This window comes from Salvelinus fontinalis, chromosome 22 (genome assembly GCF_029448725.1).
Source record: "Salvelinus fontinalis isolate EN_2023a chromosome 22, ASM2944872v1, whole genome shotgun sequence".
Taxonomy (NCBI): domain Eukaryota; kingdom Metazoa; phylum Chordata; class Actinopteri; order Salmoniformes; family Salmonidae; genus Salvelinus; species Salvelinus fontinalis.
The window spans coordinates 26746378-26760363 of NC_074686.1; the positions used below are offsets into that span (position 1 = coordinate 26746378).

General features: G+C 42.2%; 1 protein-coding gene and 1 long non-coding RNA gene across 15 annotated transcripts in view; one reads left to right on the forward strand and one right to left on the reverse strand.

Annotated features, from left to right (window-relative positions):
- The window catches only part of LOC129820109 (adhesion G protein-coupled receptor B2-like), a 557707-nt gene that overhangs the window by 508962 nt on the left and 34759 nt on the right, over positions 1-13986 (forward strand). For 12 of the 14 annotated variants that reach the window (XM_055876984.1, XM_055876983.1, XM_055876992.1 and 9 more), the window contains one exon: positions 6949-7041. In XM_055876984.1, the coding sequence (XP_055732959.1) occupies positions 6949-7041 (93 nt within the window). The remainder of the gene's footprint in view (positions 1-6948; positions 7042-13986) is intronic. The other 2 variants (XM_055876986.1, XM_055876989.1) reach the window with 1 other exon arrangement.
- Positions 1561-9881, reverse strand: LOC129820110 (uncharacterized). The gene is made up of 3 exons (XR_008754154.1): positions 9605-9881; positions 3949-4198; positions 1561-3831 (listed from the first exon to the last, which is right to left on the reverse strand). It is a non-coding gene; the product is annotated as an uncharacterized LOC129820110 (long non-coding RNA).

The following is a 13986-nucleotide window of genomic DNA, read 5'->3' on the forward strand; positions in this document are numbered from 1 at the left end:
CCATGCGAAATGCCAAGCGTCGGGCTGGAGTGGTGTAAAGCTCGCCGCGATTGGACTCTGGAGCAGGGGAAACGCGTTCTCTGGAGTGATGAATCATGATTCACCATCTGACAGTCCGACAGACGAATCTGGGTTTGGCAGATGCCAGGGGAACGTTACCTGCCCCAATGCATAGTGCCAACTGTAAAGTTTGGTGGAGGAGCAATAATGGTCTGGGTCTGTTTTACATGGTTTTGGCTAGGCCTCTTATTTCCAATGAAGGGAAATCTACAGCATACAATGACATTCTATATGATTCTGCGGTTCCAAATTTGTGGCAACAGTTTGGGGAAGGCCCTTTTCTGTTTCAGCATGGCAATGCCTCCATGCCCAAAGCGAGGCCCATACAGAAATGGTTTGACCAATCTAGATCGGTGTGGAAAAACTTTACTGGCCTGCATTGAATGGATGAATTGGAACGCAGACAGCGAGCCAGGCCTAATCGCCCAACACCAGGGCCTGACCTGACTAATGCTCTTGTGGCTGAATGGAACCAAGTCCCTGCAGCAATGTTCCAACATCTAGTGGAAAGCCTTCCCAGAAGAGTGGAGGTTTTTATAGCAGCAAAGGGGGACCAACTCCATATTAATGCCCATGATTTTGGTATGAGATGTTCGACGATTAGTGTACATATAAACAGCAAAGGCACTCAAAATGAGTCCTGCACCTATTTCACTCGAAGTTAAGGACTGGTTCAAGTATCTTATTTTTTTACATTATTATCATTGTCCCCAACGCACATTATGCCCAAAATTCAACAGTGAAGTTGTTGGATGTATTTGTATTTATTATGAATCCCCAGTACTCTTCCTGGTGTCCAGCAAAATTAAGGCAGTTATTCAATATAAAAAACATTACAATTCATTCAAAACAGATTTCACAACACATTAAGTGTTTGCCCTCCTGCCACTACTCTATTACCACATATCTACAACACAAAATCCATCTGTACATGTGTATATTAGGGAGTATGTTATCGTGTGTGTGTATGCATGTGTCTGTGCCTGTATTGGTGTGTCTTCACAGTCGCCGCTGCTCCATCAGGCTTATTTTATCACTCGGGTCAGGCCTGAATGTGAAAGCCTTGTTATTAGCTCTCTCTCTCAAGTGACTTGTGATGCCAAAGGTAATGTGTGTGTAAATGTCATAGTGCATACCCACCACCCAGCGTTAGCTTACCTAGTGAAAGTATCAGAGAAAAGCAAACAATATGCTATATCTCTGAGCGCTGTGTCTCTGGCGTCAGTTACCACCATATCTTTGTTTTAATAGTATTATCTTCCTAACGGAAGCCTCAGTAGACTGGCTGCCTATCTAGATTCAACAACTGTGTACTTTTGGTACCCATTTGTCATACTTGAGTAAAATACAGATACCTTAATAAAAAAAGGCTCAAGTAAAAGTGAATGTCACCCGGTAAAATACCACTTGAGTAAAAGTCTAAGAGTATTTGGTTTTAAATATACTTAAGCATTGGAAGTACATGTAATTGAAAAAATATACTTAAGGATCAAGGTAAAAGTAAAAGTATAAATTATTTCAAAATACTTATAGTAAGCAAACCGAACTGCACAATTGTTTTTTTACGTTTTATTATTTACGGAATGCCAGTGTCATGCTCCAACACTCAGACATAATTTACAAACAAAGCATTTGTTTTTAGTGAGTCCACCAGATCAGAGGCAGTAGGGGTGACCAGGGATGTTCTCTTGAGTGTGTGAATTGGACCATTTTCCTGTCCTGCTATGCATTCAAAATGTGACGAGTACTTTTGAGTCTCAGGGAAAATGTATGTAGTAAAAAGTACATTCTTTTCTTTAGTAATTTAGTGAAGTAAAAGTAAAAGTAGTAAAAAATATTAATAATACAGTAAAGTACACATACCCAAAAAACGATTTAACTAGTACTTTAAAGTATTTTTATTTAAGTACTTTACAGTACTGCTCTTTGTTCTTCAGTTCTCTATCTCACTTTCGCAGTCTCTGTCTTTATTTCTATTCTCTTGCTTTCTTTTTCTTTGGATGTTTTCAAATAGTGTTTTTTTATGAATACAGTAATATTAAAAAGCTAACAAACACATTTAAGAAACTGAGATTTTTAACCTTTATTAAAAGCCAATAATGATGCAATGGATGTTGATGAAGTGTAATAAACTATTCTGCATGTGAGGGATAATCAACAAGGGGCTATGCGTTCTTTGGAATATAATCCAACTCCATGGAAGGTCAGTTCCACTCTGCTATCGCATATAGCCCAGAGTTGATTATCTCTTTCATATCATGGTCAGATTGAACACATTTACTGCTAGAAATGTGTTCATTTGCTAGTAGAAATGTGCTCAACATCCACTGAAGTAGCTAGCACGTTTACTAGATAGAGAGAGTAGTTGACTTGGTAACAAAACAAACAGACTTGCTAGTTTAGCTAACCAAACCATCAGTCCTCAGGCATGATACAAGTCAGTATTCGATGTCCATCCGTGTCTGAGGACGTCAGGAGATGACGTGAAAACTGGCCACTAGGGACAACGGGGAGCGCTGTTACCTTCAAGTAGGCTTTGATTTTGCTAGGGCATTGTGGACGGGGATGGCAGACGGGCGTAAGCCTCTGGTTCCAAAGGTTGAATTTTCAAATCCCCCGATAGGAAGTTGTTTTTGATATTATCATTCGGAGTTAATACCTAACCATAATTCCTTGGAGATAAAACGGAACCATGGAATGATACAGAGAAGTAACCATACACTTCAAAATGTTACTTTTGAAACAACTTCAAAATGGTATGTTTAAGAAACATGTATGAATGTCTAATTCTGTCCTGAGACTGTGAGAGCTTGTTGCAGTCCTAGCTTGCTGTTATGAAAATCTAATGTCAATAATTTGTTCAATTCAACTTTTTATTTCAAAAGCAGCACAAACATAGAACATGTAAGAATTAAGTATAGCCATTGAATTCTACTGTGCTGATATACCGCGCACTATAGGGAAATAAAATATTCTCTAGAATGCCCTTCAAGTCAATCAGAAATGAGTCTTCAACAATGCCATGGTATAACATATTAAAATAACGGTGGTTAAAATAACGGTGGGTATAACATACCCTTTTGTAGGGTTCTTTGATCAGAACCCTAGAGGTTTTTCTTCACTGAATCAAAGGGGTTCCATATAGAACCCTGCATGGTGCCATTTATGAATTATGGCTACCACTGTTAAATAGTCATATTTTTTTCTAAGAATATAATTTAATAAACAATTAAATAATGGACAAAACAACCCCAGCATAGTTTTTAGAATGTATTGTCATTACTGTATATGCTAACATCATTTGGAAATATGCACCGGTGACCAGGGAGGTATCTCTTTGTTTGAATGTTGGCCCATGTCAACTCTGGCTGACATCTTTACAATACAGTACAACTTTGTCCATTAGTTACAGCAAACAACGAAAATGTGGCTTCTGCTCCATTCTCAACACCCCCAAACAGCAGACTTCACACATGCAGTTAAGACAGTGAATTTCAAACACTGACCCAACCACAAAGATCAGGTAGGTTTTCCTGGATAGAGAGCATGTTGTGGGGTTAAGGGCCTTGCTCAAGGGCCTAACTGTAGGGGAATGTTTTGAGGATGTGAACCCAGCAGCCCTCCAGTTGTCAGATCAATTCCACCCATTTCTTTCCTGCGCCCAGCCCGGGTTTCAAACCAAAAACCTTTCAGCCACAGGTCCAATTCCTGCCACAGGTCCAACTCCTTAACCACTGGGCTACCTACCACCAGTACAGTTTGGGTTGTTGCCTAAAAAAGGACCAAAAACACAAGTTAATCTTTGGAAATAAGCATGAATTCATCTGCAAAATGAAGACCAAATGCTATGCAGACATATAATAATTATGATGTTGAAGAACAACTTACATGCAGTTGTTGTCAGCAGCAATCGAAGTGAGATTCACTGCCTCTTATAGTTCTTGGTTACTGCCAGAAGTTGCAAAACTCAGAGACAGTGTGTTAAAAGTCATGTAATGATTATTTAGGCTATTGAATCACCAAGATTTATTATACTGAAGTTATTATAAATTATTTATACATACCTCCTCTCAGTCAGCAACAGTCTTCTAATGCCTCCATGAAGCATAGTCCACTCACCTGACTCCACACTGACATACTGAAATAAAAGGAACAACTAGCTCATTTCCAACGTCAGGCTGGGTCTGTAGCTCTATTTGGAACATACCATCATTAAAAAGTATGTTCATTTGAAAGAGTTGGCTGGCTAGCTTGTAAAGTGGAGAATTAAAGTGTCCTGGATTTTTCTGTTTAACGTTAGTTAAATAAAGTTTCAAATGTATTTATATAGCCTGTAGTTTATCATATGACTTTGGCTTCATATGTTTGAATTAAATTACCTTAATACGTTGAACAATAACGTGCTTATTGGTAGGCTACTTGCATTGTCATGCTGGAATGAGGGTTGGTTTTTGAATCGGAAGGGCAGTTACATTATGAATTGACCAAAAGGTTCTATATAGAGCCCCTTTCGTAAATTCACTCTGGCTATCTACTCCGATTTCAGAGCACTCACCTCTGAGTGTGCCAGAGAGCAGAATAACTGATGAATTTACGAACGCGTGTCAGTAAATGTAAAAAAAATGATTAAGTTACAGTCACCAACGCTTTAGACAACATGAAAACAGCCTAACCACCTCTGCTAGGGTGAGTAAAATGGTCAGAATTAGGTGTTCTCTCATTTGCGTCTGGAAGTAGCTAGCAAGCTAGCCAACTTTAGCCAGTTAGCTTGGGTGCTTGACTGCCGTTGTGAGGTCAGAACGCTCAGATCGGTGTTACTCCTCGGCCAGAGAGTCCAGTGTGAGATCAGAACCCTCGGATCAACCCTACTCCTCAGCCAGAGAGTCCAGTGTGAGGTCAGAACCCTCGGATCAATCCTACTCCTCAGCCAGAGAGTCCAGTGTGAGGTCAGAACCCTCGGATCAATCCTACTCCTCGGCCAGAGAGTCCAGTGTGAGATCAGAACCCTCGGATCAACCCTACTCCTCAGCCAGAGAGTCCAGTGTGAGATCAGAACCCTCGGATCAACCCTACTCCTCAGCCAGAGAGTCCAGTGTGAGATCAGAACCCTCAGATCAATCCTACTCCTCAGCCAGAGAGTCCAGTGTGAGATCAGAACCCTCGGATCAACCCTACTCCTCGGCCAGAGAGTCCAGTGTGAGATCAGAACCCTCGGATCAATCCTACTCCTCAGCCAGAGAGTCCAGTGTGAGATCAGAACCCTCGGATCAACCCTACTCCTCAGCCAGAGAGTCCAGTGTGCGGTCTGAATGCTCGGATCAACCCTACTCCTCAGCCAGAGAGTCCAGTGTGAGGTCAGAACCCTCGGATCAACCCTACTCCTCAGCCAGAGAGTCCAGTGTGAGATCAGAACCCTCGGATCAATCCTACTCCTCAGCCAGAGAGTCCAGTGTGAGGTCAGAACCCTCGGATCAATCCTACTCCTCGGCCAGAGAGTCCAGTGTGAGATCAGAACCCTCGGATCAACCCTACTCCTCAGCCAGAGAGTCCAGTGTGAGATCAGAACCCTCGGATCAATCCTACTCCTCAGCCAGAGAGTCCAGTGTGAGATCAGAACCCTCGGATCAATCCTACTCCTCAGCCAGAGAGTCCAGTGTGAGATCAGAACCCTCGGATCAACCCTACTCCTCAGCCAGAGAGTCTAGTGTGAGATCAGAACCCTCGGATCAACCCTACTCCTCAGCCAGAGAGTCCAGTGTGAGGTCAGAACCCTCAGATCAATCCTACTCCTCAGCCAGAGAGTCCAGTGTGAGATCAGAACCCTCGGATCAACCCTACTCCTCAGCCAGAGAGTCCAGTGTGAGATCAGAACCCTCGGATCAACCCTACTCCTCAGCCAGAGAGTCCAGTGTGAGGTCAGAACCCTCGGATCAACCCTACTCCTCAGCCAGAGAGTCCAGTGTGAGGTCAGAACCCTCGGATCAATCCTACTCCTCAGCCAGAGAGTCCAGTGTGAGGTCAGAACCCTCAGATCAATCCTACTCCTCAGCCAGAGAGTCCAGTGTGAGGTCAGAACCCTCGGATCAACCCTACTCCTCAGCCACAGAGTCCAGTGTGCGGTCTGAATGCTCCGAGAGCGAAACACTCTGAATTTACTAATGGACAATCTGACAACTCTAAACTTACTGAGCGCACTCTGGCACTCCAGATTGAATTTACGAACACTCCCCAAGAGTGTATGCTTTTATACTATTATTGTTGTTAATTTTGCTTCTAGTTAGCATTAAGTTTGCAACAACACAGGTTTGTAGGAACCTTGCTGTTTGCTACTCAGACCTCTGCAACATATGAATTCGATCTTCCCCCTGCCAAATTGAGCTAACGGGGTCAGATGTCAGCTAGCCATTTTTCTGACCAGGTGATATCATAATGGAGCATCATTACATTGGAATAAATGTCAATGCAAAACAGCTGAAACAAATGGAAAGGGAATGTTAGCTGTCATTTCACAGTTTGATGTGACTGGGTTAGCTTTTGTTAGCTGTTATTTTCTAAAAATCCCCATTACATTATCGGGTATTGATACAACCCTCAAGGTTCTTTGCCTTCACTGGGTATATATATATATAGAACCTTTTATAGTAATGGGTTTTTTACTCTTGTCCAAAGAACCAAAAGGTTCTATAAAGAACCCTAAATGAACCCTTTTTTCTAAGAGTGTTGGTTAAAACCCAATACACATGTGTACAGTACTGTATACATGAACATAGTGTCTATGGTAGTCTTAATGTTGTGAACTTAACCAATAAAGACCTTCAATTTTCTCCTTTCCTCCCCTTATCCCTCCTCTTCTCCTTCCTTCCTTCGCTCCTCATCCCTCTCTTCAAGGTCCAGGACGCAGTGCGCTGTCGGATAGGGGGATGTAAAGATGACAGCGAGAACTCACCGGACTCATGCAAGAATGGACAGGTGCAGATCATGGTGAATAACATTCCATTTCATCCCATATTAGACCCATAACCACTACTAGTCTGGCCCCTGATCTGTTTGTGCTGTCTTGCCAACTTCTGGGACCAGGCTACGTAACCACATCATGTTGGTCCTTTTCTCCAAATACTGCCCTTCGCTATTTATAATCCCAATCCCAAATCAACCACTAGACCCTACACCCAATGCACTTGTGGGGTTTTGAGAGAATTTGAGAGTTGTCGATTTTGGCCCACTAGGGCCTCCCGAGTGGTGCAGCGGTCTAAGGCACTGCTTTGCAGTGCTAGAGGCATCTCTACAGGTTCGATCCCAGGCTGTGTCGCAGCCGGCTGCGACCGGGAGACCCATGATGCGGCGCACAATTGTCCGGGTTAAGGGAGGGTTTGGCCGGCTGGAATGTCCTAGTCCCAATGTGCTCTAGCGAATCCTTGTGGCGGGCCGGGTTCATGCACGCTGACTCAGTTCACAGTTGTACGGTTTTTCCTCTGCCACATTGATGCGTCTGGCTTCCGGGTTAAGCGGGCATTGTGTCAAGAAGCAGTGCGGCTTGGCTGGGTTGTGTTTCGGAGGACGCGCAGCTCTCGACTTTCGCCTCTCCCGAGTACGTACGGGAGTTGCAGCGATGGGAGAAGACTAACTACCAATTGGGGAGCAAAAGGGCTAAAGAAAGGGACTAATTTCCTAGTCAAAATTGATGGTCTATTTCCAGTCCCTCCTAAAGATATTTTCTCAGCGCACCTGTAATCAGTTATTTTCATATTTTCTTCACATTTGTATTGACTCGGCGGTGACTGCGGCAGGATTGTTTAGCCTATAAGTTACACGGAAGGTTACTTTGTCCAAAATCGTAATACTCTTGTAAATCATAAAGACATGAAGTACCTCCCAATGTCGACCAGGTCACAACGTTCTGTCATTTGTATTAGTTATGAAGGTTCCGACGCTGACCACTCCTTCCCCTTTAGTTTTATTTATCACACAGTCATTTACTGTAATATTTTGGTCTCTTGAATGGGCCGCTAGGAATGTTAGGAGGCTGATGATTTACTGCAAATGACCAAAACACGTTTTTTTTTTTTATTGGAAAGTACTTGTCGTGAATTTGTTCTTCAAAGCTGTCAGGTTCAGAGTTTTTCCTTGCCTCAAATCACTGACCTGAAAAAGATATGGCCCAGGGTTGTTCCTGGTGATGGCACATGTTCAGGTAATATGAATGGTCTTATTTATGAGGAAACCTACTCCTGCCAAAGTTAACACGGAGCGCTGTGCTAAAAGCAGTCATATCAAATCAATTGGTAAATCCAGAGTGTTTCCAACAGTTATTTTCCAAATGGTATAATCCTGAATTAATCCCTCATAAAATGCTCAAGGCGACTCAATGAAAAGGGCACACTTTACTAGAACCCTGTGTTATAAAGCCTTCATAAGCCTGTTATAGACATGACATGACATAACAGCCATAACAGTAATAAGAAGGCCTTATGATTTAAGATTTCCATAAACTAACTTGAGAGGATAGGAGGACATCTTGAGAGGATAGGAGGACACATTGAGAGGATAGGAGAACATATTGAGAGGATAGGAGGACAAATTGAGAGGATAGGAGAACATATTGAGAGGATAGGAGGACATATTGAGAGGATAGGAGAACATATTGAGAGGATAGGAGGACGTCTTGAGGGGAAAGGAGGACGTCTTGAGAGGATCGGAGGACATCTTGAGAGTATATGATGATATATTGAGAGTATATGAGGACATAGTGAGAGGATAGGAGGATATATTGAGAGGATATGAGGATATATTGAGAGGATAGGAGGATATATTGAGAGGATAGGAGGATATATTGAGAGGATAGGAGGATATATTGAGAGTATAGGAGGACATAGTGAGAGGATAGGAGGATATATTGAGAGGATAGGAGGATATATTGAGAGTATAGGAGGATATATTGAGAGGATAGGAGGATATATTGAGAGGATAGGAGTATATATTGAGAGGGTAGGAGAATATATTGAGAGGATAGGAGGATATATTGAGAGGATAGGAGGACATATTGAGATGATCAGTCTTCAGACTAGAGTACAACCAAAGACTAGAGTAACCACCATTCAAATGTTCTGGTAGTTCGTTTGAACGTTTGAGAATGGTCCCTCCCATTCTCCCCCTCTATTCTTTCTTGCATGTTCATCCTCTCTCTTGCATGTTCATCCTCTCTCTTGCATGTTGATCCTCTCTCCTGCATGTTCATCCTCTCTCTTGCATGTTCATCCTCTCTCCTGCATGTTCATCCTCTCTCCTGCATGTTCATCCTCTCTCTTGCATGTTCATCCTCTCTCCTGCATGTTCATCCTCTCTCTTGCATGTTGATCCTCTCTTGCATGTTCATCCTCTCTCTTGCATGTTCATCCTCTCTCTTGCATGTTCATCCTCTCTCTTGCATGTTCATCCTCTCTCCTGCATGTTCATCCTGTCTCCTGCATGTTCATTCTCTCTCCTGCATGTTCATTCTCTCTCCTGCATGTTCAAACTGTTTTTTACCCTCTTTTTCTTCTCTTACCTTTTTCCTTCTCTTTCTTATTCTCTTCATCATGTCTTCTTCCTCACATATCACTTACAATTTCTTCTTTTTAATGTTTCTAATCCATCTGAATTGTGTCCTCTCCTCCAATCCCCCCACTCTCATCTCTCCTCCTCTCACATCTCTCCATCCATCTCTCCCACCATCCCTGCATCAGAAGTGTCAGAACATGTCCTACTGCGGGCAGCAGTGTGGCTCTCTGCGCTACAGCACTGGCACTGGAGCTTCTCCCTGCCCGTCATCGTCATGCCAACAACAGTCACCATGCCTGCCACCATTCCACCCTCACCAGGGCTGTCAACACGGCTGCCAACAAGGCTGTTACCACAGCCTGCCCCACAACAACCACATGAACCATGAGCACATGAACCACACCCTCAACCATGCCCATAACCAAGCTTACAACCACAACCATGGACATAACCACAACCAGTACCCCAACAGCAAATCAGTATGTCAATCACAGTAGATAGATAGTATGTTCTAAAGTAGCCAATGCTGTGTGTAGCCATATAGAACATCTGGTACATTAGCCACCAGGTTTCCAACAATGGTTCCCAAGTTGTGGATATACCCCTTGCAGTCAAGGAAATGGCTTTCAATTTATTTAATAAAAATGTTATTAGCCTGCAAAAACAACTAATGTTGATTTATGGTCCGTTGGGGAAAAGGTTTGGAAATCACTGGGCTGCAGTATATTAGTATGTAGATTGGTGCCAGTAGTTTTTACAGAAGGGATCTTGAACTTCCGTCTGGCCCAGTAGACCCCACATGTCTGAGTTATAGTCTTAGCTTCTACCAGTCAACGTTGTTTTATGCTGCTGTTTTATATCTAGATGGAAGTGTTTTTAGAGGAAGTTTTGGGATCCAAATGTTGTTTTGTTCTTGCATTTATTCCAATAATAATTCAGCCATAAGTGAATTGGAGTTCTCTTGTGCTTAAGTGGTTACCAGTGTTGGCTGAACCCAGGCCTAATGTGAATGTCCTCCTCAATAATGCCTGGACAAACAGTACTTAGTAATGATGCTGATGGTTAACCTGATTCACTTTACATACTCAGCCTGTGTGTGGGTGTGAGAGAGAGATGGGGGAGAGAGATGAGAGTCTATATCCTCATTTGTCTGTTTAGGCGAGAGCCATTTGTGAGGCAGTGTGATTTGCGTGCTAAGAGCTTTCCTCTCCTTTGAGACCTATATTCATTCTCTCCCTCTTTCAAATGTTCTGTTTCTCTTTCTGTCCCTTTAATTATCTGTATTTCTTTCCCCCTCTCATGTTCTCCCTTTCTCTTCCACTTCCCCCTTTCACTGCCTTTCCCCCTCCCTCCACCTCCCTCCCTCTTCACCCCCATCTCTCTCTTTTACTTTCCCTCTCCCTCCATCTTCCACTCCCCCTCCCTTTTCCTCCCCTGTCTCTCTATCCCTCCCTCTCTCTGTCTCTCTCTGTGGCGTGCCAAAAATGCCTAATAGTTTTATATCCACACAAAGGCTTTTGTGAGTGGGCTCCATAGAGGATTCTAGGCAGATCGGTGCTGGGGGGAGAGAGGAGACAGATGAATGGCCTGGGTCTGCATGGCAATGAGGGGCCACATTAAGTTGGGGAGGTTTTAATGGAGGCCATTTTGGAAAGACACACTGGAACTTTCCCTCATTCAATCCAATCAATCTGTTTGTGTGCTGAGGTTTGTGTTGGTTTTTTCACCAAGCAATTTGTTCTAACGAGTTGAGGGGAAATTCTCTCGTGGAGGTTACAAAAGACAAGCTGAGGGCAATGAATGCAGAACGCTGGCATGAGGAAGATGATGATGTTTGGTTTAAAGAGAGAAAGGTAGAGAACATGAAAGAGACCAGTGACTTGAGATGGCCATTGCAGACAGACAAAATGGCAACATAGCTAATAAGGTGTCTTTCAACGTGTTTAGCCATTTGCTCTTGATTGGCCGTTTCAAGTCTAGGGTAAAGTAAGTGCTTGAAATGATGTGCTGAAGATCATGTCAATTATGGATGCACTTTACTCACTTCAAAACAATATTAGAACCAGCATTCTTGAAAAAATAACACTGACCTCGATTTTCATCAGCTGTTCATCCTTCTTGATTCTTTTGAAGCAAAATCATTATCTTTCCTCATTCTTCTCCTAAACACATACTGATAGAAAGATTATAGGAGTAGCTCAGATATCTGTTGTCACTACCAGCCATTCTGATAACAAACACACTTCTTAGTAGAAAGGGATATACTGTAGGATGCGTCCCCAATGGCACCCTACTCCCTAGATGGTGCACCCCCATAGGGCTCTAGTCAAAAGTATTGCACTATGTAGGGAAAAGGGTGCCATTGGGATTCGACGATACGGGGCTTGATGAGGTACATCCTCTAGTCTGCATCTCTTTGTCTCTAAACCATCTGTAGCACCATTAGAAAGGTGTAGCCTAACATCTCTGTCTCTAAATCATCTGTAGCACCATTAGAAAGGTGTAATCTAACATCTCTGTCTCTAAATCATCTGTAGCACCATTAGAAAGGTGTAATCTAACATCTCTGTCTCTATATCATCTGTAGCACCATTAGAAAGGTGTAGTCTAACATCTCTGTCTCTATATCATCTGTAGCACCATTAGAAAGGTGTAGCCTAACATCTCTGTCTCTATATCATCTGTAGCACCATTAGAAAGATGTAGTCTAACATCTCTGTCTCTATATCATCTGCAGCACCATTAGAAAGGTGTAGTCTAACATCTCTGTCTCTATATCATCTGTAGCACCATTAGAAAGGTGTAGCCTAACATCTCTGTCTCTATATCATCTGTAGCACCATTAGAAATGTGTAGTCTAACATCTCTGTCTCTAAATCATCTGTAGCACCGTTAGAAAGGTGTAGTCTAACATCTCTGTCTCTATATCATCTGTAGCACCATTAGAAAGGTGTAGTCTAACATCTCTGTCTCTATATCATCTGTAGCACCATTAGAAAGGTGTAGTCTAACATCTCTGTCTCTATATCATCTGTAGCACCATTAGAAAGGTGTAGTCTAACATCTCTGTCTCTATATCATCTGTAGCACCATTAGAAAGGTGTAGTCTAACATCTCTGTCTCTAAATCATCTGTAGCACCATTAGAAAGGTGTAGTCTAACATCTCTGTCTCTATATCATCTGTAGCACCATTAGAAAGGTGTAATCTAACATCTCTGTCTCTATATCATATGTAGCACCATTAGAAAGGTGTAGTCTAACATCTCTGTCTCTATATCATCTGTAGCACCATTAGAAAGGTGTAGTCTAACATCTCTGTCTCTAAATCATCTGTAGCACCATTAGAAAGGTGTAGTCTAACATCTCTGTCTCTATATCATCTGTAGCACCATTAGAAAGGTGTAGTCTAACATCTCTGTCTCTAAATCATCTGTAGCACCATTAGAAAGGTGTAATCTAACCAGGGCCTGTTCTTACTGTTCTGTTGCCCTAGGCGAGACCAAAAAATGCTGCTCGCAAAACTAGAATAGTCCCAGTAACCAAGTTACTTTGAAAAGACATCTAGAGGACGTGTTTTCCAGATGTTAAAGTTCAATTTAAGTTCTGAATAAGGTGAACAGTTATTTTCTGTTTGTTTAAAATACATATTTTCTAGGACGTTGAAAAGGCATCTTTTCCAGATGCTGAAAAATATGTATTTTCTGGACTTTGAAATCAAGTTAATTTCCAGTTCTGAATTAAAATGTAAAATACTTATTATCTGGATGTTGAAAATACGTATTTTCCAGAAGTTTAAAATATGTATTTTTTAAGTATTTTCTGGATATTGAAATCAGGCATATTGTTGGTTCTGAATGAAAGTTCAAAATAAGTCATTTACAGACAGTCTGTGTTTGGGCCAAATCAAGGCTTGGACGTCTATGATTGGTTCAGATTTGGTCTGGACCGGAGCAAATATCAATATCCGTGGATGTGGAAATCAAGTCCGGTCCGGACTCTACCAAAAAAAGACGTTCAAAAGAGATTGGCTCATGCTTACTGGAGTGTAGCCTACCACGTTGGACCAAAATGGAATGTTATGAATGCCCATCCATGTGGTACTGAATATGAATGCCCACCGTTTGGAAAACAGACCGTTTCATTGGCTTTTTTAGTCCTGATTCCTGTGACAATTCAATTTGACTATTTAAGCTTTGAATATCAGCTGCCCAACTTTATCAGGAGGTGTCATGAGCCTATTTGCAATGTGTTTACACAGTGGGAAATGCAGAAGTATTTTCTTTTTCGCTATAATCAGCTTGTCAAAAATGGACGTATAGAAACTAGAAAGCACGGATCCTGACAATGGGGTGAAACTCTTGGACAACAGTTGTGATTGTCCATCTGAC